This window comes from Pyxicephalus adspersus, chromosome 10 (genome assembly GCF_032062135.1).
Source record: "Pyxicephalus adspersus chromosome 10, UCB_Pads_2.0, whole genome shotgun sequence".
Lineage (NCBI taxonomy): Eukaryota > Metazoa > Chordata > Amphibia > Anura > Pyxicephalidae > Pyxicephalus > Pyxicephalus adspersus.
The window spans coordinates 5,680,201-5,705,678 of NC_092867.1; the positions used below are offsets into that span (position 1 = coordinate 5,680,201).

Sequence of the window (25,478 nt, forward strand, 5' to 3'; positions counted from 1 at the left end):
AGTCACACACTATTATTATACATTTATATAGCTCTGACATATACCGCAGTGCTGTACAGAGAACTCTGAGCCAGTCCCATCAGTCACTGTATAGAGGAGCTGACACTCTAATGTCCCCCCACAGTCACACACTATTATTATACATTATATAGCTCTGAGATATACCATAGTGCTGTACAGAGAACACTGAGCCAGTCCTGTCATCCTCTGTACAAAGGAGCTGACACTCTAATGTCCCCCCATAGTCACACACTATTATTATACATTTATATAGCTCTGACATATATCACAGTGCTGTACAGAGAACACTGAGCCAGCCCCATCAGTCTCTGTATAGAGGAGCTGACACGCTAATGTCCCCCCCAAAGTCACACACTATTATTATACGTTTATATAGCTCTGACATATACCACAGTGCTGTACAGAGAACACTAAGCCAATCTCATTATTCTCTGTACAGAGGAGCTGACACTCTCCAGCACATTAAGTGATTTTGTTATCAGGTGATGGATTTGTTTCCTTCCAGGAACTCGGGATTTCGTAGCCTGCAATCACCTGAGAAGCTACAAATACTACACAGAGAGTATCCTGAAACGTGACGGCTTTGTTGGTTATCCTTCCTCCACCTACAGCGTGTTCTCCTCTGTGAGTCATTCATGCAATGGTCTGCTGTGTGTTGCCCCTTTCTGTGTTCTACAGCCTCCACATTGGGTGCTTTTATCATGCAGGTTAATTCTGTGTCCCTCCTATGGGGGTCCTAACAGCCGGGGTGCCTACATACCATAATATCAATAGGGCCCATCCTGCAACCTCATACATTACATATAATACACTAAACAGACCTAAAGGTGCAAGCTGCTGTTCATTTTGGAACTAGTACTGACTTGGCCAAATCTCTGAAGCCAAAGACAACCACCCTGGTGTTCAAGGTTCAAGTTGAGTTTCCAGGAGAAATTACCTGTGTGGCTGTCAATTGCCCACTTATGGGTAAAGTAATGGCTGATACTGGGAAGTTTTATTTTGGTCAGAGATATTGATATTTTGTGGTCTAACTGCAATACTAGAATTCACCAGCAGGTGGCAAGGACTCTGTATTTGTATTTCTGAAGGGCTGTGAGATGGTGGGAAATCTCTGTGCTCATGAACAGGTGTTTCCAGGAGTCTTCTTTACTTATAATGGTTTGGCTTTGTCATCAGGGCACCGGATTTCCATGTCCAAGCGGTGGATGCCCCTTGATGGGTCACTATGCTGATTCTTACAAAGGGATCACTTCCTCCAGCCAGAGGTTCTACTTGAACACCGGAGACCAGACCAACTCCTTCGCACGTATGTGTTCTTCAGATGTATATAATGTATATAATTACACTGTCTAAGATGGCCAGAAAAATAGAAACCCCGCATTAAATACATCTCATTTTCCATCAAAGACGATGGAAGCCCCTCAGAATGGGCACAGCCGGGGTACAGACCCTGGAACTCAGCACAGGAGTGGCAAGGGCCCCTTATCATGGGTCCCCCATATTTTGTATATCCCCCTGTCATGGGTTCCGCACAATGCTGTTCAGTGACAATTACAGGTCTTGTCCCCTCTTCCCCAGAACTTCCAAATCCAGGTTGATTTTAACAATAATCTGATTTGATCTGACTCTTTTTATGTTTTGCTCACCACTACTTGTGGACAAATACTAATTAAAGATCTAGGATTTGGTATTCTGCTTTAAATTTGATTTACAGAATGGCATTTTTTTTTCACTTGTGACATGTTCCTACGAGTCCCCCTGAACACATGCGTTCCCACCATCCCTGCATGGAGTTCTCAGGTCTGTGTCCATTATGAGGAGTTCCCTCCATCTAGGTTGGATTTTTCCGGCTTTCATCTTTTTTCTCCATCCTGTAGTCATTTCTTCTGAATTGGTGTCATTGTTTCAGGTTGGCGTTACAAGGTGACCGTGCTGATCTCTGGATCACTGAACGTGGAGGGATATTTCCGTGTCTCTCTCTATGGAGTCAATGGAAACACTCGTCAATATCAGATCTACAAGTAAGTAAACATTTGGCTTTGCACTTTTATTTATCTAGTGATGAGAGATATTAAGACATTTATTTTTGCAGAAGTTTTGTCATGATCAACACATCTTGTGCTCTATTTATAAATTTTTCCCCTGACAATTTACCTATAGTATTTATTTCCTATTCATTTCCTATTGTGACAGCTGTGCACTTTTAAGAATTGGCCACTAGGTGGCAGAACGAGTCATTGTTTTAATAGGAACTAAAAGGAGAAGTGAGATCCGACCATCTGTGAGCAAATTTCTGACAAATTGACTGGGGGATACATTTATAAACAGAGCCAAACAGTGCAAAGCCCCTAAATTTAATAATATCAACAAAATTGCTGGAAAGGGGGAGGTGTCAGGAGGACTTGTGGGAACATGTCACAAATGAAACAACATGCAGTTTTGTAAACTAAAGTTAAAGCAGCAATACTTAAATCTAAAATTGGTATTTGTCCCAAGTAGTGATTAGCAAAATGGAGGTGGATCAAATCTGGTTTGATTTATTGAGAAATCAATCTGGAGAAATTCTGGGGGAGGGACAAGGTCTGAAATTGCTACTGAACAGCAGCAGAGAACCAATCAGGTCCTCTTCTCTGCCAGACCGGAATCTGTGCCAAAGCTGTTAGAGCTGCGCCCTCTAGCAGGTGATGCGGTATTACCTGGGACACAGAGTCCAAGCATCCCCTGGTCTTTAAGGGGTAATGGGCCGGTAACCCTAGCTTGATATATAATAAATGTATCACCCAATCAAATAGCACAAAAGGGGAAATTCTTCTGTTCTGTAAAGGAATACAGATGACAGAGATGAATGATTCACCCCCATCCCAGGCTCATTCTTTTTTCTCAATAGTTGTATTGCTTTCATACTGTTTCCAAGAGCTTACATTCTTTTCTGGTTGTCCAGTCATGGGGTATCTGGGTAATTACTGTCATGGCCCAGTGCAGCACAGACATCAGTATATTTCATGATACAAATGAGCCCACGTGTCTCTTCTAATCCACAGGGGATACATCAACACTTCCAAGTCCTACACAACCTTTATTGACGTAGAGACCAATGTGGGAACTCTGACCAACGTGAAGTTTGTTTGGAACAACAACCTTATCAACCCCCTTCTGCCCTCACTGGGAGCCTCCTCTATTGTGGTGCAGGATGGCAGAGATGGCCGCTCGTAAGTACAACACCCTGTTGGGTGCTCCAAGGATTCCCCTTTGTTTTCCCCTTTGGGTCTGAAGACCAATTCCCTTTTTTGCCTTCCTCTGGATCTAACTAGAATACAATGACAGCTGTTTCCTATCGATACAACAATTATCTAGTCTGCCACATCCCCAAACTTTGAACAGTGCAAAACAAGAAAAAACACAAATGCGACATTTTAGGCAGCTAAACAAAATACTTATTCACAAAATAATAAAATGCTCTAAATGTTGTAAGTTTTAATGTTCATATTAGAAACATTTTTATGTACTTGATAAACAACGTTTTTATCTACTTGGTTAACACAGCATTAAACGTAGGATCTCTGAAAGAACAGCAACTCTACGCGTTTCGCGGAATCAATGCCCGCTTCATCAGGAGATCTAGCGCCCTTACGTTTATTAAAACACACTCAATAAATATATTCCAGAAATCATAGTTTGTTTTAAAAATATACCATCTATTTATTATAATTATTGTTACTTACTTTCCTGTTTTCCTGACCCATGTTCAGAGCATTCTATAGATGTTTAAATTTTAAAGGGGTCCCAAATATCAGGAAGACAGGGTTCCGACAGCCTTGGAGTTTCATGTGTATGGAGCTTTGTATATCACTAAATGAACACAATCAATGACACCACTATTTACCAATAACTAAGGCATTCCAACCAAACCAAAACCACTAAAGGTTATTATACCAAAGCAAACCATATACAATTTAAGTGTAGGTGTTATATTCACCCACACCTAAACATCTATAGAATGCTCTGAACTTGGGGAGAATAGGAAAGTAAGTAACAATAATTATATTAAAAAGATGGTATATCTTCAAAACAAATTAGGATTTCTAGAATATATATATATTGATTGTGTTTTATTATATGTAAATTCTCTAATCCTCCCAAAGCGGACATTGTTACGGCGAAACGCGTAGAGATGTGTTCTTCAAGAGATCCTACGTTTACTGCATGTACATATATGAGCACTTGCTATGTGTTTAATATGAACAATAAAAATGACATTTTCAGCATTTTAATATTCTGTGAATAAGTATTTTGTTTAGCTGCCTAAAAAGTCCTGTTTGTGTTTTTTCCTGTTTTGTTATAATTTAGAATATGAATACTTCTACTATGTTTATATTGTATATAAATTGCATTGTATATTGTGCTGTCAGTGTAGTGAATGCAGACGTACTTGATATATATTTATATAGCACCGACATATTATGAGGCACAGTACAACGTCCAGTCTATTGGAAGCCTATTACCTTCCTTGTAGACATTTAGGATGCCTCACATACTCCATGCAGGTAATGCTGTGCCCAAAATAAGAACCTGGGACCCCTGGCTAATAATTCATAATAATCAGGTTTTATCCATCAATCCATAATACCCCCATGACAATATATCCCTCACCTTAAGGTGGAGCTGTGTAGGTTGAATCTCATTGCTGATGTCTTGGTGGGGCAGTTGGGTTTTATGTAAGCCTGGGAAGCCTCTAAGCACAAAGCAGCTTTAGAGCTTTTGAGCCAAAATCTTCATTTTAAATTCTGATCCAAAAATCAGCCAATCGGCTTGCAGATATTCAGCATTGATGGTTTAATATCTTATTATCTTCATATTTGGTGTACACAGAGCTAACCGACATAAGGCAGGAAGGAGGCTTCTATCAGACATCCCACATATTATATTTGTGATGGTGAAATATTTTGCTGATTTCTTTCTAGGTACAAATTCTGTGGCAGTGGAACGGTGAGAGAAGAAATCCTCCAGACTCTGAGTCCCTGCTAAATGTGAATAGTTTTTACAATAAAAGATTTGTTCTGCAAACTGCGTCTGTCCTTAATGTATAGAGAGAGTCTGATATGTGATGGAGATACAAGAGCAGAATTGGTGATCAACACACAGTGTGCCATCCATCCAGACATATTGCCTGTGCTCTTAACACCAGTAGGGGGCAGACTAACCATGCATGAACACATAAGACCGCACACTGTGCGTAGAATAGTATTAAAGATCTGAATGAGGAGTCAGGGCAAGCAATGCAAAATAAAGATTCAAATATTTAATCTGCTACAGATCTATCGGTCTCCTGACAATGTGTACAGCCTTATTTTCAGTAAACCAAACCAGTAATTCCAATGACTACACAAGCGTTGCTGCTGATTCTACAGATGCATCTGCCCCCCTCCAGAAAGAGCAATGATACTGACATGGGATGAGTAAAACTGAGATATTTTAGTTAATGAAAATGTACATTTTTGACGTTTTGGGGAATTTAATTGCCAAATTCACAAACTAATTGCAAAATCTCTAAACATGGCATTCTCACTAATATTACTGGAGATGTTGGGAGAACCAGTGGGAACATGTCACAAATGACAAAATGTACATTTTCATTAAATAGCACCAAAGGTATGCTCCTTAAATGTATTTTTCTTAACATCTTCCAACATTCCAAGTTCATCGCAAGACCCTAAAGAGAATATTGCGGCCAAAAATGTCAGGAATATGTCCCCTCTGAATAAGTTCTTTAAATCAATATTGACATACAGTAAAGAAAAGCATTTTTGTTTAAATGCTAATTTTTTCAGTTGGGTCATGTTTGTACAGTTCACTTCCATGAAGTTTTGGTCACAATCCAAAGTATAATGGATTTCAATGCACTTGAAAATATTTTAGGTCCTGAATTTGATTTGAACAAAACTACATACTTTTAACCCCTTGTGACATGTCCCCAGCTGCCCCTCTGACCCCTCCAGCAATATGGTGTCAATATCCTGTTCAGAGGCTTTGCAATTAACTTGTAAAGTCAGCAAGTTAAATTGACAAAAATTAGCAAAAGTCACCTTTGCGAAAATTGGAAGCCTATTCCTAATTCCTGCTACCATTGCCAGCTCATGCCCATCACCTAGCTTGATGGGGCATTCTTTACTGCCCATGCATACGTGTCCTATTTTGATTTGGAACAAATATTATGAATTTAAGATACTGGGATGGGCTTCCTGTGTCATGGCATACCACAATGGACAGATACAAATCCTTTTTGGTGTGATTAGTGTGTTTTGCATCACTCCTTTGCCATTTCTTATTTACCTTGAAATGTTAGTGCCCATGTACTAATGCACGGCAATGGAGACAAAAATTTTTCTAACTTCCTGTCCTGGGATCACACAGTGAAATTTGCAGATAAGGCAAAAAAAAACCTGTGCAAGGGTTCCACTATTCCACACTCTAAAAAAACACGTTTCAAGTAGAGTTACTTTAAAGTGAGCGTGGGATTGGGGCAATTAATTGTTTCCAATTAGGCTGAACTCCACCCGCTTAAGGGGTTTTTAAGAGAACCCCCTCTAGGTGGTGCACTATTATTCATGTACTCCTTGGACAGGGTATAAGGTGAGTGATACTCTGCCAGGGTGGGTTTGTGTAGTGCCTATTGATCTGTGTTATTCATGTACTCCTTGGACAGGGTATAAGGTGAGTGATTTGTTAGGGTTTTGATCTTTGATGGTTTTCAGTCTAGTTCTGTGATTTGTTGGCTATAGTGATCCATTGGGCATGTAATTATTATTATTAAACAGGATTTATATAGTGCCAACATAATATGCAGTGCTGTACATTAAATGTAATGCTACCAGTCTGGCTTTGCCACCTGGGATAATTTGGGGAATCCTGAAGGAATGCATGGGTGGCAACAGGCGGAAATCTGTTTACCCCATCACAAGGAGCTGGATATTGCTATGGAGGTTCATTAAAGAAAAGCTGGATGGGAGTGCAGGGGTATATTGGTATCCTTAAATTTTAGGTTAAAAAATGTGCATGCATATTACAGAGATGCTTTATTTGAATGTATTCATGTGATAGATCAACTGCAGCTAATATGTCCATATCCTGCAATTGTCTATCCACTAGTAAGATGGCAGCCATGTGTTGGAAAGTAGTTTCTTTGGAAACACATGGCGAGCCTGGGGTACTTTCCATGAATGCTCTGCTTCCTGTACCAACATGGAGTCTGCAGAACTGCACTGTCTACCCCTATTGGTTACCTGACTTCATAATAGACTCTGCAGATAAAGCTGTGTAGATCTTGATGGTGTCCAGCTTGATGTCCTTACCAAAGCAATCATTGTAAAGAATGCTCATTACCCGGCTGTAAAGCTGATCTTCTTCTTTTGGGTGTTTCTGTCTTACCTGTTCTTATGAACACCTGAGCCTCGTCCTCATTCTGGCTCTAGAAGACCTTTAAAGTTGAGGAACAGAAAACTAACTTTGCAATCTCCGTGATGGGGTTTTTTTGTTTTTTTTTTTTATTGCATCTTATGTCTTATTGATCCATGTTTTATATTTGGATTATGAGAACCTCCACATTTATTCATCCTGATATGACTGTTGCTTGTGTAAACTGCAGAAACCCAAAGCAATAAAGTCTTTTGTTAGATTTTGTTGCCATGGGGTGCTGCATTCCTACACTGGTGCCGGACTTGTGCTAATCCAAAAGTTATCTGCTTTCGAAGCTGAGGCTATTGCGGGTTTTTGAAAACCTTTCATCAGTTGATGCTGAGTGTATTTAATGCACAATGAACCTTCCGAATTTATATTGCCTCCCCCTTTCTCAACTTCAAGCTGGATCAATGCCGACCAGGGGCAGATATAGGATTGTGCAAATTGTGCTGGAGCACGAGGACCCTACTTGGCCAACATTGGCAACTTGGCCAACACTGTACAACATCCGCCTCTATATCTTGAATTTTGTTCCTTTTCTAATTGATTTCTTCAATAGCATAATACTCAAAGCGATCCCTAGCAGATATTTCAGGTCGACACTTGGTGGTATTGGAGCACCAACCAGGAAAAAGGACTTCTGGGCCAGTTATAGCAGCCATTGTATACAGGTTTACTTTAATGTATGTAAAGTGATGACTACAAACATTTTCATTTCAGATGATTGCCTGGCTGATCCTGGTGCTGTCCTTAGCAACTGCTGTAAGAGGTATGTGTGTTGCTCTTCTAGGCAATGCAATCTATGGCTTTACCTTATATGAGCTAGGATATGACTTTGGGCATATTTGTTACTATTGACCTAAACCGGTATTGTCACCAGATCATCCATTTCAACAATATTTCCCAAAAATATGAAATTTTTACCCTCCTTGTATAGAATCCCTGGGTGTGATTGGTAACCTCAGCAGATTTGGACCGGTTTCTCACGTGACTTTGCTACTTCCCTGGCAGCTACATAAAAGGTTGGGGTATGGAGGCGTGAGGTACTACATAGAAACTTGGTACCCCCATAAGAGTGATGTGCAATGAAGGAATGGGGTTGTGCTAGATTAAGAACACTTCCCAAGAGTCACTTTCTAGCAAGTTCAAAGTGATACAGCAAGTCAATAAAAATAATTCAAAGGAAATCCAGCACATAAGACTTTTAAATATTGATTTTTCTGTGCTTTTTACCTGTCATCTTGTTGGTGACAGGGTCTCTTTAACGCTTAACTGTTTGGTTTTTGAATCATTGAGTAAGGCTTGGAGACCAGTTGGGTGTTTGTTTTACCGGGTGCTCTTGTTGCGACAAATAAAATTGTTTTTGTATCAATCAAAATTGTAATCCGTGAAACAAACTCTTAATAAGGGGTGGGGTGTGGGGAGGTATGGCACTTTCTTTGTATTTGACCATTTTGTTTGGTGGCTTTCTTTCTGTGGAGGAAGAAAAAATAAAATGCAATGGCAAGATGAGTTGTTTGGCACAAGAAAATGTCCAAGATGTTTGGGAGGACTGACTTTATGAATTGAACTTTCACTGGTCCCTATTTCGAGACTTTCTTCTGCCCGGTACAAAGTATCTCCAATAGGGATTTGCCTTATCATTGCATTTGTCAAGGGTTCCTGTCCGAATAAACAGGGCTCTCATCTACTTACAAAGGGTGACCCTTCTTGGCATGGTGGCAATCGCTCATCTGCTTTCCTTGTATCGGTGTTATTTGAACTGGAAGTGAGGACAAACAAATAAATACTGACAAACTGAGTGTAAATTGTAGATGTGTGGCTGAAGGGTACTGACGCCAATTAACTGGTATTCTAAATGGCGTTGGCAATGGAAGTTCTCATACGTTGGACAGAATTTATTATGTGGGACGGAGGGATTTGTTAAGATTGTTCCTAGTTATAAGCCCATTCTGGAAATGGCTGCATAGAATGGTGGCACCAATACATCTGCATATTAATCTCCAATCTTCTTGAACTACTTTTAGTTTGAACGTTTCTCCGCTTCTAAAGACATTTTGCTTGTGAAGGCCATCCTGAATGGTGGCGCATTATAAAATCATCCGTATTCATGTCAGTTTCTCTCTCCCTAGCTTCTCAGGAGGTCTGCTTCAACAGGTTGGGATGTTTCACAGACTGCCCTCCATATTCCTACACTCCAGAAAGGCCCATCGGTCGCTTGCCATGGGCACCAGAGGTGATCAACACTCAGTTTCTGCTCTTCACCAGAGAAAATCCTGATCAGTACCAGGTAAGACTTCTTGGCCTGTAAAGTTGGCTATGAAATGACACGTAACTTTGGCCTCAACCACACTGCCAAGGTCATTAAAAGGTTCAGCCTACAAGGATAGGAACATGTATGTGGTATAGCTTTATTTGCCCTTGGGCTGTAGACCAGTATTGATTCCTACTGGGAGCTTTGAGCCAGGCATGGGGAGGTGCCAATTTCTTTCTTCTTCTAATCAGAAAGTTATTATTCTTCCCAATGACCTCTTTGAAGTTGGACCCTGCTTAGCTCATCCCTAGTTGCTGTGATTACTATAGCTAAGCCGATCTCTTCCAGGTAATCAGCGCCCTCAACATTTCATCAGTCTTTGGCACCACGTTTAATCCCAAGCGGAATTCTTCATTCGTCATCCATGGGTTCCTGGAGAAGGGGGACAAGAAGTGGGTGGTGGACATGTGTCAGGTAAGTGGCTGCAGAATGGAGGACCTGGCAGGCTGTCTTAACCTTGATATGTTAACATTATCTCCGCTGTAGACTCTTCTGAAGGTGTCCGACATCAACTGTTTCTGCGTAGACTGGAGTGGAGGATCATTTGCCCTTTACACACAAGCTGCCAACAATATTCGTGTGGTTGGAGCAGAAATTGCCCATTTCTTGAACTTTCTGGAGGTATGTACCATGCTTGTAACCACATCTCTTTGGAGCTTGAGGCAGTGTGAAACCTCGACATAATTTATTTTAGGCTGTTAAAAGTTCATTTTATTTTGGCAATCTAGCAAAAGTTTACAACATGTCAAAGCTGGATACATCTAACTAACCATTCTTGCTATCTCAGACAATATTTGACTACAGCATGGGTGATGTCTATCTGATCGGGCACAGCCTCGGGGCACATGTGGCTGGTGAAGCTGGAAAGAGGCAGAGGGGAATTGGAAGAATTTCTGGTAGGTGATAAGGAGTCCCTGCTGTATTGCGGACCCACATTCATCTAGTGGTGTCATCTGACCAGGGGGAACATTGTGTGTACAGTTGGCCTAATAATGAAATTATTGCATTCTGTGAAAATGCTTGGAAAGTAAAGCTTTAATTTTTCAATACATATTGGTAAAAAGGTTATTAGTGGGGCCATGAATTGCAGGCACTGTCACAAACTCTGCATTTACACTTAACGCAGGTAAACAGATGTATATTTTAGAAGTTTGATTTACCAAAGAATTGACTCTATCAATCTAGTCTTGACTTGCACCCATAGTACAGCCCTATTAACACATCAGACATGATTTCTCTGTTAGTGACTTTTGTCTTGGACCCAACCTCCTGGAAAATGGCAGCAGAATAATCTTCTCATGGTCTTGCTACTTTCCTCTAATCTGAGCATTGAGACCTGCTGCTGGAAGCTGCCATAACCCACATCCATCTAAATTATTCATATCCTATATAGGAGCCTGTATAGCGTGCGTGGTTTATTTTTGTGGAACCTATTGACTTTACCACCTTTTCCTAATTTGTATGAGCATGTTCTGAGAGATTTAAAGTAGCCTAATTTATTACTTGTAATATTTGTTAATCCCAGGTTTGGATCCAGCTGGTCCCTACTTTGAAAATACCCCACCTAATGTGAGACTGGACCCTACTGATGCAATTTTTGTTGATGCAATTCACACTGATGCGTCATCCATTGCTATCCATCTTGGTAAGTGCTGGAAGAGGGTCTCAATGGCAGCCAACAGAAGGAATAGATGGATTGAACAGAGATCTCTGATGCATATCATTCAGTATGTTAGGACTGCAGCTTAGATGTACATAAACCCCAGTTATACTAGTTTATTACTTGATTGTGCTATTTCAGACAGATTAAGAATGTTTCATTTTTTGGCAGGTTCCTCATGCTATGTGTGCAGTCCTCTCGATTAAGCTGTCCTGATTGCAGATCCTAAAAGCAAGGGCTCATACAGCATTAAAAAATTAAAGCGTGTTGGCCAAAAATGGCTCATCAAGCCCTCCTGGTCAAAGACATTCAAAACCAATTGCTTTCTGTAGCTTTATCTTTGGCTCATATGAATATATCTTTGAATACAAAACTTACAAGATTGTAGGCTCTTTGGGGCAGGGTCCTCTCCTCCTTATCACTGTCCGTATTATTCTGTCATTTGCAACCCCTATTTAATGTACAGTGCTGCATAATATGTTGGCACTATATAAATCTTGTTTAATATTAATCAAAACTAGGGTGGCTATGGATTTTATTTTGATCTGTCTAAGCAGTATCACATGTCAAGGGGTAAATCTTGCTTCCATGGCACAGCTGAGTTGAGAAGCCATCACTGTCCCTCAAGACGAGGCTTAACTGTATTTACTAGTCTGCTAAAGGGTACATAATAGGTAATTGTGCAACCCCACTGTTGGTTTTCTGACCTCTAACCCTTCTAGGTTTTGGTGGCTATGGCACGGAGCAGACAGTTGGAAATGTTGACTTCTTTCCCAATGGTGGTAAACAGATGCCTGGCTGTGATAAAATCTTCATTGTACCTGGAGATCTTGATGAGATCATTGATGGTAACATCACATGGCTTCTAAATTTTCATAAACCGCTGTCGTTAATAAGGATGGCAATGATAGAACTTTCTTTTCAGGGTTAACTGAGAAGACCATATGTAACCACCATAGAAGCGTTGTATTGTTTACAGAGAGCATTCTAAGACCCGATGGCTTTGTTGGTTACCCTGCTCCATCATACAGAGCTTTTCAAGAGGTCGGTGTTACAGGTTTTGTTTTTGACATAAGTAGAATGAGGTAACACAAGCTAGACCAATTTTTAAACAAAGTGAAAAACCTTTTCTGTAAATGGGGAATCCAATGGGCTACAGACCGTAAAATGGCAATGGCTCGCTTGGGATTTCCATCCTTGTTTAGGAGAATCTTTAATTCCAACACTTGTAAAAAGCTATACCAGATGTCATATGGGGGGGGGGGGGGTCTCTGTAAAGGCCACATTCAGGAGAACTCATGCTTATGTATATGTGAGTTTAGTATGTCAAGCCTTGGTATTATCTGAAAGCAACTTTTTGGATAATGGTGATGAGTTGGACCCCCAGCCATTATGATCCCCACCCAGATGGAGGACATTTGTTTGTCGTCAAGTCACCAGGAGAAATAGATGGTATTACAAATTTTCCAAATGGGATACTTTTCTGGTTGATCTGCGGGGAACTTTCTCTATAAATCTTCCAGACAGGACTGATGGCATTTTTTAACTCCCTATTGAGAAGAAATGGTCTTGGATGAACCCTAAGGTAGAGATACATAGACTTAAAATAAACCACAACAAGGACAGTAGTAGGAACTCCAGGCATTTTTTTTATTATAAACATTACAGTTCAAGAAATTTGTATTCAATGTTTTTTTTTTTTTTTTTTTTTTTTAATTAAAATGCTTCTTTCCCTTACAGGGCTCTGGGTTCCCATGCACTAATAGTAGTTGTGACTTCATGGGGTATAAGGCAGATGAATATGTATTGGGTCATGATCAAGACTCTACAATCAATCAGAAGCTTTTCTTGAACGCTGGAGATCCTTCAAACCTCTTGCGTAGGTTTCTTTTCATAATGTAATGCATCAGTTGGAAACTCAAGCTGAGCTGTGGACTTCAGATCTCTGCCTATGACAAACCAGTCCATGTTTCCTCTACTTATTCTTAATATTTTCCTGAAAGTTGGGGATCCTAATGACCAGAAGAACCAACCCTGGAGTTTAGGTTGTGTGTTGGGGGAGGAGGGGAAGGCATGCTGAAGCCTTGCTTTTGTGCAGAGCCTCTGATTTGCATTCTATCATCGGTAGAGAAAATTTTATCTGATTAGTGGGACAAATAGTTAACAACTGAAGTTGTGGATTTACTACCCTAATGAGTATAGAAAGGGCCCCATCATGCAGCTTGGGGACAACCACTTTAAAACATGGTGTGGGGAAATGATTGGGTGTTTTCTTCCAGGTCTGGATGCTTGTACTAGTCTTACCAAAAACTCCTCCAATTGGAACTGTCTTGAAGGATTCTCTGCTCTGGTTAGTTCATCATTGTTCTGTTACAGGGTGGAGGTACCAGGTGAAGGTCAATGTAGCTCTGAATACCCTAGTTGTGATGGGAAAATTTGGCGTATCTCTCTGTGGAAAGAGTGAATGTTCTCGCCATTATACCATTCACAGGTATGTAATCTGATTGTGGTGGCCTTAATGTTTACAGATTGTATTGTTCAACAACTCTTTGCTTTCTTCCTGCAGTGGCACTATCCTATCTGTGTCATACATGACATATATTGATGCTGAAGCTGATATTGGTCCTGTGCAGAAAGTGGTGTTCTCATGGAAGAAAAGCTCACTTCTTTTCCTAGAGCCAAAGCTGGGTGCTTCAGATGTGACTGTGGTTTATGGGCCAAGTAGACAAACGTATGTATAGTCTGTTTAGTCTACTCCAATACATCTTTTGCCTCCATGTTGGGACAGGAAGGAACTTCTCACCACTTCATTGAGGGAAACGGAGAAGATATGTGTGCATACATTTTATCAAAAGATGGGGAAGATGGCTTGTATTAATCACACATCTAGGCTTTCTTTCCTTCACTCACCTATGTATAGGAAATGAAACCTAACCTCTGAGCCACCATGCTACCCGAACCAAACGTTCTGGTTGATACCCATCATATCATCCGGAATATATTGGGTATCAACCACATGGTTGGTTCGGCAGCATGTTGGCTCAGAGGTTAGCACTCCGGCCTTTGCAGCGCTGGGTCCCAGGTTTGAATCTTGGCCAGGACACTATCTGCATGGGGTTTGCAGGTTCTCCCTGTGTTTGTGTGAGTTTTCTCTGGGTACTCCAGTTTTCTCCTACATTTATTTAAGTTTGGTCTGACATAAGCTGTTGCACAGCCTTGCTGTACAGCATTGTTGCTTCAATTACACAGATATAAGTCAGAGCTCACACTTCTGTATGGTAAATCAAACAAGATGGCAGTATGTGTTTTACTGTCAGGAGGAAGAACAGTTCTATAATGTATTCCACATGACTTAGAAGTTATAAATCTTTTAGCTGTGGTGTAATTTCAGAACACTGAACTAAGTATACATATGAAAATTCTAGCACTAACTCCTAATCTTCTCCTTCCAGATTCCATTTCTGTGGCGGAGACAAAGTAAAGCAAAAAACCAATCAGACACTGGAACTCTGTCCTACACCATTCATGTACCAGCTAGAAGTTTAATAAACTGGATAAAACTACTTTTTGCTTTCAGCCTCTTCTGTAGATAGACAAAAAAATGTTCAAAGAAAGGGGGGTGACTGGTAAAGCAAGTAAAATGCATGGCGCCAACACGCTTCAGATGCAGAGCACCTCACCCATCATCAGGCCTATATGAAAACAAACATGATTCTGAACTCCAACTGAAAATGTGTACCTAATGATGCACACAACTTAAAGTATACATTTCAGCTGGTTAAATGGTCTTCTTTATACATATACAATGGACAATTCTGTTCTTAACCCGTGCTGTTTCTGTTTGGGTTTTTGCACGAATATCATTCTCCAGAAACTGATGGTCAACTTGCTGGTTATATAATTACAATATTAAAGTCCAATTGTTCCAGATGCTTAAAAAAAAAAAAAGTCAAAATAAATTATCATTTGGCCACTTAGCTTTGGTAATCTGGGATGGGACAGAATTGGGGGGATGGGATGCTTCTAGAAGGTATTGTACTAGCTGCTTTTCATGATCAAAAAATGAACAAGGGCTTTACGTACAAATCTCAACAGGTGAGATGTTTCATTTTTAAAGGGTTCGTTGAAGGCAAAAAAATACAAGTGGGCAACATAAAAGGAAAAACAAACCTATAGAAGGTTACACTATAATCTTTGGGATCACAAACACATTTTTATCATAATGTTGGGGGAGTATGCACAGAATCCTTGAATAATTTTGACGTTCCCATCTTGTAACATACTCTAATTCTGCAAGGTACATGAGCTCCCCCATTTCTGGGGTCGGGAGTCTTCTGCCTTGCTTGACCAGGATAATTTGGAGTCCATTAATTCCAGCACCCCACCAGGATTCCCTGAGCAGTTTCTGCAGCAGAGTTCAGATCATTTAATACCAGGTTATCACTTTTATTTTCAGAACTTAGTATGGGGTCAAACTTTTCAGAAATTTGAGAAAGGGTTTTCAAAGATTTTGCTGTCTTACTTTGCTGGGGCAAAGTATAGTAATGTACCCATGAACTCATTCTTGGTGGTAAAAAGTACCTGAACCCCTTGTTATTAAGTTCTACATTATACCATAAGCCACCCAAAACATTCAATACAATTGGCTCAGAATCTGTAAGTAGTGAAATAATGGGAGCAATAAATGGCTTCATCCAGTTATAGATACATAAGGAAGTCTAGCAATTGGACAGACACACAGACGATTATAGACAGAGCAAGAAAAATGAAGACAAATATTCCTTTTTTTTTTTTTTTTTTTTTTAGATTTAGAATGGCAAATAATGGGGACTTTGCTAATGTAAAAGCCCCTCTTGCCATATTGGGGTTATTACCAGGGCAGCTATTTGTTAGTGAGTGTTGTATTGTAGGCAGAGCTGATGGTGTATGCATGCTGTGCTATAACAAGTGTGGACAGGGTTACAGTCATTAAAACTGGTCTTGCATTTTAAAATTACTACCCCGCCGAACCAGCTGCTTCCCCCTAGCATCCATCCCACCCAAAAAATGATGCTTGCTCCTATTACCACCTTTATATGGAACCATCAGCACTGAAAAAATGCAACATGCCCTATTGCTTAGTAGTGCACATCATGAGCTGAACTTAGGTCCTAAGGCAAGTTGCTTTGTTCTTGTGTTGGCACTATATTGGGCTATTGTGCTCAATGCAACCAATACTGATGACATGAATGAGCTATGAAGAAGATAAATGGCATCCCATCCAGGACCTCTAACAAACTTTTCATTTTTTACATAGGAATGGCATTCCAATTCTCCGTATAATTCCCTTACTTAGTCTTCATTCTGCTGAAGAGTTCTATGTGGCCACTTGTCAAAAAATTAAAGAACTGAAGCTTTCTTTTTCTGGCTTTTAAAGGCTCATTTACACTTTTGCATTGCCTTAATCTATATTTTAGGCTTCATTTCCATTAGTGTGTTGCAGAAATGACTGCACTTAGATAACATGCAGGGACACGATTTGGTGCTTTGGGTTCATTTCTAATGACAACTTAGCAGCACATTGCACTGCACACCTCCCAAGCTCCCGAGATGTGAGAAATAGGAACACCAATCAGCTCAAAGCATGTTCATGAAGGCTGTCCTTACCATACCCACCAGAGGGACCCCCATGAGAAACTTTTGAGCCCCAAAATAATAAACGTTTTGGGTCTCACTCCCCATGTCTAAAAGTTGCAAAATTCAAGTTCTTTTGATTGGGGTCAGATACAGAAAAACCTATTGTCCCCCTTCAGATGGCAGTCCTGCCCAATGGTACAAAGACTATGAAGAAATTAAGCATAAAATACAATTGGTTACACAAAAAATATTTTTTTCTAAAATAAATTTTCCATTATGGCATTCAAAACAACCAAAGTAAAAATGATATGGCTGGGTGAAAAAGGTAATGTAATATATTTTGTCAGCCTAATACATTTTCTTCTATAAATCAGTCCCATAATATAATGCAGCATGCACTACATTTCCATGCGATGTGGTGAGCTGAGCTGCCAATACCAACAAATGCCAACAAACACAGCATTGAATTTCACCCTAATATATATATATATATATATGTATAAAATAAAAAGGGCCCCGAGTCCTACATTATAGCACGTCACAATGCACAGATATAAAGGATTATTTTTATCACAATCCTCTGGTTGGATCAATGCTCTGCAGATCATTCTTCTTGATTGGGCCAAACAACATTGAGAAGCTGCATGTTAAAGGGGAATGCTCATTAAAATAGAAAACCCCACGTCTTTACTTCTGCAGATCCGTTAATAGCTTTCCCCAATTCGGTCCCACGTAGTGCTAAATTCTTTCTTTGTCCCAGCATGGTGGAAGTGCCAGGCCCTGCCATTTTCTTCTTCCTTCTTCTGCCTACATCACCCAATCTTGCACTGGGCAGATGTGAGATCAAATGATGTATTCTGCTGTAAATGTAAAAATGAGTGCCGATATTCCTGCAATAGGAAAAAAAAGTGTCAATCTCATGCATGCACAGTGCGGCCTTCTGTGATAAGTGACGTAGGTATCCCCAAGAGGTCCTGAGTTCCCATTCAGTCTCCATTCCACCATGGTGGTAAAGACAGAAGGCCATTTTGGTGATAGGTCCACTTTAATACCCATGTAGTAAATCACAATAACAAAGCAGAGAAGACCTGGAACCAGTAATAATTTATTCTGTATATTTATTCCAGGTCAAAAAGGTACTGAAGACAAATAGTTGGCACAGCAGCCAGGTATGCCGCATTTTCACAAGGATGTGAGCGGTGGTAGCACCCATATTGATCACATGACAGGTGCACTTAAATCGGACCTTTCACGTGTTCATTGATTGAGTTCAGAGGTGATACAATGAAACAGAAGAGAAATGATAAGAGAAGTTTACAACTGCCCCATTGATAGTGTTAGATGGCTTGCACTCTGCACAAGGGGCAATTAGTAGGGGTGGATTGTTTAGGACGCCTATTACATTTGTATTGTTTGCATTCACCATATTTTCTTACCTCCTTTCCTGATAATGGCACAAGAAGCAAAGGGGAGTTTTTCCAACACAGAAAGCAATCAAAAACCTGATAGAGGTTCTACTCCAAGTTCTGGCAAGGTGATTGTGTGTTGGGGCAATAAAATGGTTAATGATGGAACATCAGATAATGAAATCTCACCTGACCCATGTTTTCATTTTAGGGCTAATCAGGCTTAGCTCCGCCCATGGAAGGTGCTTTCAATAAAACATCCTCCAGGTAGTAAAGGATTTTTCGTGTGCTCCTGGCTGAGAATGCAATGTGAGTGATCTGCTGTCAGGGTGGGGGTCTGGCTTGTATAGTCTTCTTTTTGGGGTTCTGTGCTTTGATATAAGCCATGTTGGCTATGGAAGTCATTGGGTCACCACTGTGACTCTGCCACTGGTGGTCAGGGAGGATTAGGTATTCTCTGTCAAAATACAAAGGTATTGGCAAACCATAAGTTCCCCTAACCCTCTTCTTTGTTCTCAAAGACTGGAAAGCTGGGCATTCCTATGGGGGATTTCCTATTGCAGGAATGGAGGGTGGTCGTATCTGCCCAACTTCCAAAAGAATTATTACAGGGATGTAATATTCATACTCGGAGTCTTTGAAGCCAATATGACCATGACTGTATTTTACAGAAAGATTTTTAACTTCAGAAGAAAATGCATATGATTGCAGTAGTGGATTTAGTGCCAAGCATGTCCATGGGCAGGATTTGTCCACTGTTACTAAAAGGACCATAGCCCAGAGTTGGGGGGATGAAGTAGTAAAATTGAAGGGTACTGTAAATAATATCTGTAAATGTACTACTCCCACTAACATTGCCTTCTTGTACTACTCAGTGTATGGACTCAACAGGTCAAGCTGTGAACACTTTGTGCCAAGCTGGATGTTCTAACCAGTTTATGGTCTTGATAGACTGATCTGACCTGTCTTCAGATTGGACCTACCACTGAGATAATGGAAGCTGCCATTGTTGAACCCATTGTATAGAATGCTATTCAGTGGATGTAAAGTCGATCTTCTGGTTTCATTTTTTCAGTTTTTTTTTTTTTGTGCTGATTAGCTAGACCTGAAAAAGCATTCTCATTCTGTGTCTGCAATTTGAAAAGAATTAGCCAAGAACCTCAACCATGCAAGTTGCATTGATTACAACCAAGTCAGAAATGGAAGCTCCCATTGTCTTTCATTGGTTGATGTATTTTGTATATCAATTTCATATTTAGATTATTGGGGTCTCCAGAACTGGAGATTAAGACATCATTTCTTCTGTTAGCATTTGAACTCCCTTGTGAGATCAGGCCACCATGGGGTATCACTATGGTCTCACCTGAATCTTGGAGACCCACACCATTTCCCTGTGCCTGGTGCTAAGTGAAGTTAACCAACCTTTAAATTGAGGCTATTGGCTTTTTTGGGGGTCCATTTTTGAAAATATTTAATCAGTATGGAAAGCATGAGGTTGTCCTCATAGGGACAGAGGAATTGCCTTCAGATTTATTCCCCCACCCAAAGATGTCTGTAGGTGATCATTCTTGACCACTTGTTCTTCCAATGCTTTCAATAATTTGTTCACTAATATACATTGGTACATTATACTACACTAAACTTGTACATTATACTGGACCAAACCAATTCAGAGGAGACTTCAGCTAATATTTCAGTTCAACACTTGCTGATATTGGAGCAGGACCCAGGAAATAGAATTTTTGGGGTTGATATCTCAGCCTGTGTATACAGCTATTATATTGTATGTAAATTGATGCATAAACAAGTATTTTTTTTTTTTTTTTTAGATGATTGCCCAGCTGATTTTGGCACTGTCCATAGCAACCTGTATAACAGGTAAGTGGTGTTACTCCTTTATGCAATGTGATCCTAGGGCTCTATTTTATATGTGCTATGCTGTGACTTCCAGCATACTATTGCTTTAAATTCACCCTGTCACCAGACCATTCATGTCAACAATATTCCTATATGTCTATATTTGTATTTTACTCCTCCTATGCATTTTTATTTTGGTGCCCTCCTTGTGTTGCCAACCAAAAGCCCTAAAACTGTTGGAGTGCTGACATCTTGGATGTGATATTGGCATCCATAGCAGATTCAGAACTGCTACCTAAATGGCATTCTATAGTATTGTTCCCCCTTTCCTGGCAGTTACATAAAAGGTTATTAGGGAGGAGGTTATGAAGAGCTGGGTCAGCACACAGTCATTGGACTTTTTAAGGAGAGGGGGGGGGGGTTGATGTGCATGGGAGTCATGGGGTTGTGGTAGGCAACTGATTCTTCTAAAAAGTCAAGTTTCTAGAGAGTTCAGACTTTTTTTACCTTTACTTCCAAGATGGCTAAACGAATGTAATCCTCTGGAGACATTTAAAGCCTGATATACCTTTGACCACCTTTTGTTTAGCCGTTCCTGTTGACTGAGTGTTACATTAACAGAGCATGACTGTCTATCATGGTGTCCACCTTTTACCAATTACATCTGTATTTGTCATATTGTTCACTTCCAGTTAATTGCCCCATTTGGGTTGGACCAATAAATGCTAGCAACCATAGAATGTTTACTCAAAACTATACATAATTGTATAATGTATACTCCACCAGTTTAACTCCTTCTAATCTCTAATCAGGAGATGGAGGGGTTGGGGTTGTCATTGCTGCACTTAAGATTCAATATTCTTGGTTCTCATGCCAATGTTCTGACTCTAATATGCATGCCTCTGACCTGAAACGGTGATGGAAGATTTTCTGATGCTCATTCTGTGCGTTTGCAGATCAGACTAAAGAGTAATAAAGAGGACTTGAAATTTCCAGGGGCTGGCAAACCTCCAAAATGTTGTACGGACTTAAGTATGTGGGACACGGGGTTATGGGTGATGGGATAGTCAAACTTCTCCAGATATATGCTCAAATGGAAAGTGGGAGTACAGGTAGTCCCTGGGTTACATATGAGATAGGGACTGTAGGTTTGTTCTTAAGTTGAATTTTTATGTAAATTAGAACATGTACATTACTTTAATAAATGCATTTAGAACAGATGTTTGTCTTGACATATTAGGCAGTGTGGTGTCAGTTACTGTATAAAATCCTCACTATGAGTTAATCACAAACAAAGCCACAAAAAATCTGTGGCGTCTAGACCTTAACTTCTGGAGCAAGCTGTGCTTTGATATGCAAAAAGAAAAATCTGCAGAATTTGTCTTGGTCATTAAAGAGTTACAAGATGTTGCAGAATAACTCAGCCCTTAAGATTACCCACAACCTCAGCTGTATTTAGCAAAAGATTTCTTCTGCAAGTCATGCAAACTGTCCCCTCTGACATTAAGCCTTCGTCCTGCACTCAAAGAGCAGCAGGGAAGCCCTGTTCCTATGTAGAAGTCGTCCGTATGTCGGATGACCTTAACTCGAGGATTACCTGTATACTGCAGTTGGAATGGCAGAGTCAATGCCGCCTTAGATGAGCACTGCATATCATCCTTCCATATTCTTGACCTAGTTTTCTTCAAAGATTTCTTGGCTTCCTAAAACATTTTAGTCATTTTGCATTTTAAGATTGACAGTTGTTTCTTCTCTCCAGATGCTCGTGAGGTTTGCTATGACCGGCTGGGATGTTTCACAAACGGCCCCCCATATTCCAACACTCCAGAAAGGCCTATTGGTCGCTTGCCATGGGCCCCGGAGGTGATCAACACTCAGTTTCTGCTCTTTACTAAAGAGAATCCTGACCAGTACCAGGTAGGTGTGCACTGCTATAGAGCTGGCTGTACACAGGAAAATATTCTTTGCTTTTTCTAATCCTTTCCATAGGGTAGTACATCACAATGACACCAAGATATTTCAAAGGAGGATCCTTGTCAGACTAACAGTCTGCTAATCTGACGAGATAGGAATTTTTCTGCATGTGTTGCAGCTTCTTTTGCTCATGTTCTATAGATTTTTATACTACCTTGAATGTAAGGGAAGCACTGAGGCCATCTATGACCAGGCAAAGCCATAACTGCTTGGAATTCATCTTGGGGAGATAAATATGGTCTTGGGTGTCCTTTCTTCACCAATATGTATAAATTGTCGTCATGTTGCTTTGTCTCCACTGGAGAAATTATCCTTTTTGTTTATTTTGCAGAACAGAGAATGCTTAGGGTGACAAAACTACAGCCGGTAAAATGGTCAAGGAAAACTTCCAAAGGGGCACATTTGATTGTGGGTGAACTCCTGTGATCTTGGGCAAGAAATAGAAATTTTCTTCAATAGGACCTATAGCCAATAACCTCCCTAGCGGTCTGAATATTAAGTATTTATAAATGTCAGTGGTACATTTCAAAATACTTATTTTTAATTTCCTGCCTCCCAGTCGCACGCTCACCCAGCCTGGACGGCCTCTGCGTCCCCTGGCCTCCCGTCCCAATGTTGCAGCGACGCAGATGCCGGGCATCGCCAGGCAAGACTTAAGAGCTGCCTTGCTATTCCACCCTGAGTGTGGCTCGGTGTTACTGCTTTTGGTACTGAAAATTAACCCCGAGCCACACTCAAGAATACCGCCAAGGAGGCTAGTTATTCATGTTTTGTCCAGGGCATTGAGTCAGAATTCATATTAAAGCTTCCCAAGTAAAATAATAATCCCGCTGGCTATTGGCAGATGAGCATGGGCTGCAGAAATAATTGTAGACAGCGGACTTCTACGTAGATCTAAATGAGGCCATTTATAAAGCACAGGCGGCTTGGTACAAAGCACTAATAAATGGGAGTGTGAATGTAGCAGAAGGAAGGACGCTCCATAAGCTACAACCTATGCTATAAACTGGAGGCCTTGGTAATGGGTAGTACTTCAAAGTGTAATGAAGAGCAGATTCCTTCCTGTTGACCCCCTATTGATTTAGCCAAATATCATATCTCATCACCATTTAGTTCATCCATTTGTTGCTGTGGCCATTGGATTGTAAAAAGCCAATCTCTCTTCTAGGTGATCAGTGCCCTCAATGTCTCCTCAATCTTTGGCACCAAGTTTAATTCCAAAAGGAATTCCACATTCCTCATCCATGGCTTCCTGGAGAGTGGGAACAAAACCTGGCTGGTGGACATGTGTCAGGTCAGTGTGGTTGCGAATTGGAGGACTTCATAGCCTATCCTACAGACTCAAACGATTTTGGGTTAAAGCAATCTCCTCTGTTGTAGACTCTTCTGAAGGTGTCAGACATCAACTGTTTCTGTGTGGACTGGAGCGGAGGATCATTTGCCCTTTACACGCAAGCTGCCAACAATATTCGTGTGGTTGGGGCAGAAATTGCCCACTTCTTGCACAGTCTGCAGGTATGTACCATGCTAATAATTTCTCATAAAGAAGAGTGAAACCCTGAGTTTCATCTTATTAGGTTCTTTTACATTAATTTTTTTCTAACATACAGTAGGTGGGGTGGAGGATTGTGGAGCTGCACTAACAAATGTTCTTTGGAAGATTTAATGACCGTTTTTCTATCCCAGACAATGTATGACTACCTCATGTGTAATGTCCATCTGATTGGGCACAGCCTGGGAGCACATGTTGCAGGTGAAGCTGGAAAGAGAGAGCATGGAATTGGAAGAATTTCTGGTAGGTGGTAAGAAGTTGTAGTGGAAAGACAGTCTTGGTTCATTTGGTTGTATTACTTGACTTTGAGAGCCCATATTTGTACAGTTAGTCAAATAATGGAAGGGATTGGGTTCTCTGAGAACTAGACCTTCTCCCCACTGCAATTTGGTACTGGGCTACCAAATCTGCAAATGCCACAACCTAAGCTCTTAAAGATGGAACACCTCTGAAAGGAAAAATAATTGGATGCTCTTTTAGGGCTGGCCTACCTTGTGTTTCCATTTATCCATCTAGTCCTGATTTGCACAGCTTTCTCACACGGTATAGCACACTAGCAGACTCAGCAGAGTTTGCTGTCGTCTTTCCCATCAGCAAGTCCCTTTTTGGCTCATAGGCACTTCCCCATATCTCACTGGTTCCAGTTGGTCCAGTTGAGAGTACCACTATTAGGCTGAGCATTGGGGTCTGCTGCTCTAAGTAGCCTTAAGCCTCCATATCCATTTGGTGTGCATTATTTTCCCATACCAATTTCTTATTTTTAAATTTTCTTGGTACATGGAAACTTACCTGCACTACTTTTCAATGCAGAGAACAATAGCCAAATGTTGAGACTTGCTGTATGTTCTGGGGTGTTATTTACAATGACCTGCATGTAAATGAACACAAGGGGAAACATTTGTACACTTTCATGGTTTTAACACATGCTATCCACAGGATTGGATCCAGCTGGTCCCTACTTTGAAGATACCCCACCCGAAGTGAGACTGGACCCTACAGATGCTATTTTTGTTGATGCCATTCACACAAATGCACCATCTTCTTACTTTAATTTTGGTAAGTTTTCCATAAAAATGCTTTGGAACATGCTCATTCTATTGCCTTCCAATGGCAACCAACTGAGTGACTAGATGGAGATCTCCTGAGATCTTGTGCTTAATGCAATGCTATGTCGAAGTATGTAAGTGGAGACTGCAGTTAAGGTTTGTATGGGCCACTTGACCTGTTCATCATGCGCTGACCCTAACCTGCTAATATTTGTCTAATTCCTTATTGATATTTAGTTATGTTCCCTATGCTGCTTTGTATGCACTCCTCTCTAGTAAGCTGTGCTGATCGTTGACATTAAATTCAGCACTTGCACATTATAAATTGTTTTAAAAAAACCTGGTACAATTTGCTTTAACAGGGGAAAGAAATTCCTTCCTGATTCCATGAGGCAATCGGATGTTCCCTTGTTATTTTTACTTTAAAGCCTTAATCCCCAGTTATATTCTGTGCTTCTAGAAATCATTCAGCTTTTTCTTAAAGCAATTTATAGTAGTTGCTGAAACTACTTCCTGAGGGAGCCGATTCCACATTTTCACAGACCTTACAGTGAAGAATCCCTTCCTTATCCGGAGA

At 40.5% G+C, this 25,478-nt stretch overlaps 3 protein-coding genes across 3 annotated transcripts in view; all 3 read left to right on the forward strand.

The window, feature by feature from the left end:
* LOC140339190 (pancreatic triacylglycerol lipase-like) overlaps positions 1–5,085 on the forward strand; it is a gene marked incomplete in the record, with an annotated part of 15,412 nt that extends 10,327 nt beyond the window's left edge. Inside the window, 5 exon segments of the mRNA XM_072423752.1 lie at positions 527–645; positions 1,198–1,327; positions 1,931–2,042; positions 3,063–3,230; positions 4,983–5,085. Coding sequence (XP_072279853.1) covers positions 527–645; positions 1,198–1,327; positions 1,931–2,042; positions 3,063–3,230; positions 4,983–5,046 — 593 coding nt within the window.
* A 3,111-nt stretch (positions 5,086–8,196) lies between these two features.
* On the forward strand, positions 8,197–15,013 carry LOC140339528 (pancreatic lipase-related protein 2-like). Its single transcript, XM_072424270.1, has 12 exons — positions 8,197–8,245; positions 9,609–9,766; positions 10,079–10,204; positions 10,277–10,411; positions 10,578–10,686; positions 11,316–11,435; positions 12,173–12,298; positions 12,376–12,494; positions 13,191–13,329; positions 13,827–13,941; positions 14,017–14,181; positions 14,903–15,013. The coding sequence occupies exons 1-12, from the start codon at positions 8,197–8,199 to the stop codon at positions 14,994–14,996; spliced, it is 1,455 nt and encodes a 484-aa protein (XP_072280371.1). The 3' UTR covers positions 14,997–15,013.
* A 5,288-nt stretch (positions 15,014–20,301) lies between these two features.
* Positions 20,302–25,478, forward strand: part of LOC140339529 (pancreatic lipase-related protein 2-like) — an 11,154-nt gene continuing 5,977 nt past the window's right edge. Inside the window, exons 1-6 of the mRNA XM_072424271.1 lie at positions 20,302–20,350; positions 22,089–22,246; positions 23,472–23,597; positions 23,684–23,818; positions 23,990–24,098; positions 24,792–24,911. Coding sequence (XP_072280372.1) covers positions 20,302–20,350; positions 22,089–22,246; positions 23,472–23,597; positions 23,684–23,818; positions 23,990–24,098; positions 24,792–24,911 — 697 coding nt within the window. The remainder of the gene's footprint in view (positions 20,351–22,088; positions 22,247–23,471; positions 23,598–23,683; positions 23,819–23,989; positions 24,099–24,791; positions 24,912–25,478) is intronic.

Excerpts from the sequence above, each read along its gene's own strand:
- LOC140339528 (XM_072424270.1), top strand. The coding sequence starts at position 8,197 with ATGATTGCCTGGCTGATCCTGGTGCTGTCCTTAGCAACTGCTGTAAGA. Across the intron at positions 10,412-10,577 it reads ATTTCTTGAACTTTCTGGAG|ACAATATTTGACTACAGCAT; the intron begins GTATGTACCATG and ends TTGCTATCTCAG. Across the intron at positions 11,436-12,172 it reads ATCCATTGCTATCCATCTTG|GTTTTGGTGGCTATGGCACG; the intron begins GTAAGTGCTGGA and ends TAACCCTTCTAG.